Source organism: Mustela putorius, unplaced genomic scaffold, assembly GCF_011764305.1.
Source record: "Mustela putorius furo isolate JIRA1106 unplaced genomic scaffold, ASM1176430v1.1 tig00000765_pilon_pilon_pilon, whole genome shotgun sequence".
Lineage (NCBI taxonomy): Eukaryota > Metazoa > Chordata > Mammalia > Carnivora > Mustelidae > Mustela > Mustela putorius.
The window spans coordinates 5,787,624-5,793,623 of NW_025421470.1; the positions used below are offsets into that span (position 1 = coordinate 5,787,624).

At 45.1% G+C, this 6,000-nt stretch overlaps 1 protein-coding gene across 1 annotated transcript in view; it reads right to left on the bottom strand.

Annotated features, from left to right (window-relative positions):
- Window positions 1-5,611, bottom strand: part of LOC101691990 (SH3 domain-binding glutamic acid-rich protein) — a 45,825-nt gene extending 40,214 nt beyond the window's left edge. The window contains exon 1 of the mRNA XM_004762183.3: window positions 5,310-5,611. Within this exon, the coding sequence (XP_004762240.3) occupies window positions 5,310-5,354 (45 nt within the window). The 5' untranslated portion in view covers window positions 5,355-5,611. The remainder of the gene's footprint in view (window positions 1-5,309) is intronic.
- Window positions 5,612-6,000: the final 389 nt, after the last annotated feature.

The window sequence follows — 6,000 nt, forward strand, 5'->3', positions numbered from 1 at the left end:
ATAAGTTAGTTATCCAGGTTTGTAAAAATGGTAATCACACATTTACTTTTTAAGTAACATTTATTCCATCAACATAGCAAAGGTAATGCATCTAAAAGTATTAGATCTATAAATTGAAGGCCACTGTTAGCTACAATACAACACTTAATCAGTAAGACTCAGTTTGGAGCAAGTGTGGACAAAAATAAAATTAAAGTCCTACAGAAAGGTGTGGGGTGACAGAATTTCCCCTAAGCTTCTGGCACAAGCTTCTGGCACATTCCTGAGTGTCACATTTATCAAAAGCAAAGGAGGAGCTCGTGTTTCTCCCTCATGTGCCCTCCCCCAAGGCTAAGCTAGCATAGCCCTCAGACCTTCTGCTCCTCGTCACCAAAACTGCGCTCCAAATTCCATAGCTTCACAGCTGAATTTCTGAATATTACAAAATCCCATCAGACCTGATGACAGGTCATTGGAACTAAATTACTATTTTAATTAATCATGCTTTCTATACATACTCTACACCTTGTCCATAATTATCTGTGCCACTCCATAAATTACTTATTCCTTTGGCTATTTCCAAAGATAACTTTGTGGTTTGAAGAGTACAGATTTCTTTATTTTAGGCAGGTTTACTTTTAGTTAAAGATTCAGAAGGCAACATCCTTTATTCTGTCTGGGATCCCAAATTAGCCTGGCCGCCTCACCAACATTATCTCCACCTCTATTAATCATGCCTCAAGACTTGAGATGAAACAGAAGGACTTCATTTTATTCCACAATTTCTGAATAGGTGAAAAACCGTTCCCCAAGTCCTGACTTGTGTTTCTGCAGTTAGAAAGTCAAAGAGGGATGGAGAAAATGGGAGGGGAAGATCTGTTTGCTGTTACCTCTTGCAAGACAAGCAATTGCATCTGCAGGAACTTAACCAACTGGTAATTGCTTGACCTTGTGTTAATTGCTATTTCTCAGCCCCTCAGCCCTCAAAAAAAGAGAAGAAAAGTAAAATCGGTCTCTATCCTTCCCAAACACCAGTACTTTATACTGGGTTAAAGGCATCATTGATCTTGCTGTTTGGAGCACCTGAGTTCTGCTGGGGGCTAAAGTCGAGTCTTAGGATGAGCCCAGAGGAGGAGAGAGCAGTGCAAGGAGTACATAAGCTCACCTGGTGACATAGTCATCTCTGCCCATACCCTGATGACCACCCTGCGTGGGGGCCCCCTCTCCCACAGTCTTCCCTCCTATTCAAGGAGCCCCATAGACCCTCCCAGGCAAAGTGCAACTCTTCTCCATGTGGCCTCCCCAAGGACATCAGAGGACATCAGCTCCCTTTGTGGCCCCCAGGGGAGAAGCATGCATGGCACCCAGAGGTTCTCACCACAGACACCATCTCCTCCCCACCTCCTGCCCCTTCTCCTCCCTCCAACAGCACCATGGCCAGTGCTGGTCCCACAGGCTGTACCTTCTTTCCAGGCAGCCCCTCTGGAGGATCTGGGGTCCCTGATGTCTGGGTCCCTATGGGTCTTTGGGACTTCAGCAGAGGCTCAGAGAGCTCAGTGTTTCCTATCCTGTTATATTTATTCTTAAGAAAGTGTTCTTTTGGGGTACCTAGGTGGCTCAGTGAGTTAAACCCTCTGCCTTCGGCTCAGGTCATGATCCCAGGGTCCTGGGATCGAGTCCTGCATCGGGCTCTCTGCTCAGCGGGGAGCCTGCTTCCTCCTTTCTCTGTCTCTGCCTGCCTCTCTGCCTACTTGTCTGTCAAATAAATAAATAAAATCTTTAAAAAAAAAAAAAAGGAAAGAAAGAAAGTGTTCCTTTCCAGAAGTTGCCGGCCACTGTTGGTTACCGTAATGTGTCAGAGTGATCTTTGAGTCATTTGCTTGGCACCTCCCTTTTATTGTCTTGTACACTTAGGAGCTTTTCCGACCAAGGTCCTGCACTTAGTGAAAAGCACACTGCATTTGGCTACCTGCATTTCTCCCCTGGCTCAAAAGGCTCCTGTTTGAGCAGGGGTCCACTCCTGAATGACCTTGTCTGCAAAATGGGAAAAGCACCACCCTCCTCAGGTTCTGGTGAGAACCAAGGAACATCACATGATGTCTGGCCGAGAATCTTGGACAAGGTGAGAGCCTGCACAGGGTTATCTCACTGACTTGTCCTGATTGCCAAGCCAGGTTAAGTAATCTGATCACCATTTTAAAATAACAAAGCTAAGGCACCAATGAATTAAGGAATTTTCCAAGATGTACACCAGGATCCATTTCGTTCAAGGGCAGAGTTTGTGCCCACTATATTTACACTCAAGCAAGGCTGGAGGAAATGATGGAGAAACTCAGGAGCCACTCTCAGGATCTATTTTCAAAGGTCATGGTTCCAAGGGCTGTGCATAAGCCCACTGTGGCACTGGCCTTTGGGAAAACACAGACCTGTTCCCGCAAGTTCTCTTCACTACGTTCCTTCATAAATCGGTAAAACGTGTGACATTGCCTTACCGACAACCATTAAGAGACATGACACAGAGCTGCATATGCATAAGCCCTTATAAAAAGACATTTCCTTTTTCATTTATTTCATTCATCCCCTAGAAATCATATGACCTCACTGACTAAGTTACAGGCAAGAATCCATTTTTAAAGTGAAGAGACTAAAGAAACAAGTACTAAAGTGTTTGCAGACCAACCACCACACACACTGGCAGCTGCTCTGGGGTTCTCCTGCAAAGAAGCTTCTCGGTGAAGTCCCCCCACCCGGGGAAAATCATTAGCACTGATACCATGGAAATAATCAGTTGTCCTTCTTTAGGATAACAGAGAAATTATTCCACCCATTTGACTTGGGACAATTATTCTGACACATAATCATCACAGACTCACATATACTAATATTAGCTAATAATTGTAACAACTACAATAATACTGATGAACATTAACTAACATTGGAGTGCCTGGGTGGCTCAGTTGGTTAAGCATCTGCCTTCAGCTCAGGTCATGATCCCCAGGATCCTGGGATGGAGCCCTGTGTGGGCTCCCTGCTCAACAGGGAGACTGATTCTCCATCTTCCTCTGCCCCTCCCCCTATTAGTGCCCCCCCCTCTCTCTCTCAATCTCTTTCTCTCTCTGTCTCTCTCAAATAAATAAAATCTTTTAAAAATATATTTTAAACATTAACTAACATTAGCTAACAGTAATAATACCTAATACTTAAAACAACTATAATATTAAGTAGCCATATGTAATAATCATAAAATTAACTAATAATTATAATATGTATTAAGCATTGATTAAGCATGGGACACCATGTAAGGCACCCAGGGGCTTATTTCCTAAATCCTCATGGCAATGCCATGAGATGAATACTATTCTTACCCTCATTTTACAGATAAGGAAATTGAGGCTTAGCAAGATGAAATAACTTTCCCAAGGTCAAACAGTTCTAAGTGACAACAAAACATTTACTTAGGGAACCAGAATTAATGTGGCTTTTCTAAAATCCTAGAATGAACAGTGCTTCTCCAGCCCCTCTGAGGCTAACTCAATCATATGCCCAGACTTCAAGAATGTAAGACGTCAAATAATCCTAAGAACTCCACAAGTTTGTCCACCATCTCTGGAAGCAGGCATCTCACATGTGGTCTATAGAACATGGAGATTAGTCACTGATAAAAGTTTCCATAAAGCATCATCAGGATATTGAAAGCCTACTAAAGCCATTTTCTTCAGTAAAAATTATTTTTAATCTAATAATCCAAAAATGTGCTCTTTATGGATCAACTAAAAGTTTCTGAGGTCATCAACAGCCACAAAAGATTTTGTGGTTTTACATCTGGAATTTTTCCTCCTCTGTTTCTGTTAAAAGATGCTCCATAGATACTAAGTGGTTGCTGATGGGCTGTGCTCAGAGGAACAACCAGCCTCTTCTTTCTTGTTCTCTTCCTGTCCTCTGGAAACTGCATGAACTTTCAGGGCTGTGGGTGGGGGCATTCAAGAGCCAGCACTGGGGCTGCTCCCAGCCAGCTGCTGGCCAAGGGTATCATCCCTGGCTGAGTGAAATCCAAGCTTCAGGATGGCCCAGGAACTAGATATAAAAGGAAACAGCCCCCTTGCCGGTGCTGTTTCATCAGGACTGATGAAATGGCTTCCTCCTACACCCCCAAAAGCCTAAAATGCTCCCAGAAATGTCAGTCTCCAATAGATAACTGCAGGTTCAAGCCTAAAATCAAAGACTGAAGCATTGTCAAGGAGAAGTGGCAGCTTCAGTTGCCCTTGTTTCTTCAGGCAGGTCTATCCTGCACAGAATGAAGGCAGAAATTGGAGGGGGTAATTCTGAGCCTGGTCCCAGGGAAAGCAAAGGCAGCTTTATGGGGTGGGCTCCTCACACCTATTTTTGGCCCATTTGAATTCCTAGAACTTTTGAAACTGTGGCCTTAGAGATGTTTGCTCTTGTCACTGTGACATCATTTTCCCCAAATAATACTATTACACATGCTAACTTTACACTTTTGGTATAGTTACATCACACACGTAAGTACAATTGACCCTTGAACAACGCAAATTTTAAAGAGCATGGGTCCACTCGTACACAGATTTTTTTTTCTATAACTACCAAAAGTATGGTAAATGTATTTTCTCTTTCTTACAGTTTTCTTAATAACATTTTCTTTTCTCTAGCTTACTTATTGTAAGAATACATTTTATATTACCTATAACATACAAATATGTTAATCAACTGCTTATGTTGTCAGTAAGCCTTCTGGTCAACAGGAGACCATTAGTGAAGTTTGGGGGAGTCAAAAGTTATACATGGATTTTCCACTACGCAAGTGTGAGTGCCCCTCACCCCTCACCCGAATTGTTGAAGAGTCCACTGTAATTACCTCCAGGAATCATTTTGGTAATCTGCTTCATCACACCCTCCAAATATTGTGACACAAAGTGTCATTTATTTGCAACTTTAAATTAGTCTACGCCTTACAGAATGATCGGCAGAAACACTCCACCACCAAAAAAAAGGCTTTGATTCTATAATATATGCGAACACAACACAAATCACATGTTTAAAAATTCTAGTATCACACACGCCCCCTTCCTGGAATCCCTTTCACACCCAGCTAGCCCGGATCACTCATTTTCCACACGTCTTCAACACGGTTAAAGCAAACGCAGAAAGCAAAGGCACGCAGGCTTGCTGCGGAGCCACGGCTGACTTACACTCTCCTCACAAAAGAAACTTCAGGCCTACGCTGGGCCAGACCCGCTGCTTCTACTTCCCGGTCTGAGTTTCTCAGAAAATCCAGCAGTATGAAAGCCCCACCAATTCCAGCAGACACCTACCGCTATGGACCCAGAAGATGTGGCAACAAACACTTTGATAACCATTTTGACAGTCGGAAAAAGGGCTCCCCCCAACACACCCCCGTGAGGGAACGCGGCGTTAGACGGATCCCGACCGCGGTCCCGGCCGGGCAGGTAGCAGGCAGAATAGCCAGGTAGCAGCAGGCGCAGGTGCCAGGTGCGAGCTGGCGGCCGCCCAGCGCGGTCTGAGCCCCCGAGCCTCCCGCCGCAACTTAAGCCCTGCGACTGCCAGCAGCGGTGCGGGCGGCTCGGGCTTTCCCGGCCATTGGCCGGGGGCGAGAGGGGATCTGCCAGGCGAAGACGGGATTGGTGGATAAAAGCAGCCACTGACTTTAAACGCCGGACAACAGCCCCTAAAAGGCCAGGCTGCGCCGCGCACCAATCAGGCCGCCGAGCACCAATCAGCGCTGCGCAGGCATAGACGCCTGAGGTGACAGCGGAGCGCCTGGGCGCTGGAAAAGCCCAGAAGACGCCAGCTCCTTCCCTGGGGAGGCTGTGTTTGCAAGGCTTTGGGCAAACGGACCGCAAAGATCGGAACAGCCACACAGGCCTTGAAATAAGCAAAGGCGTCCTGACTTTCACATTTTCCAGTCGGTTAAAACAAAAAAAAATAGGTGAACTCTTATACAAGAGATGCCTTTAGATGTGGCCCACTTCCAGTTTTCTCCCT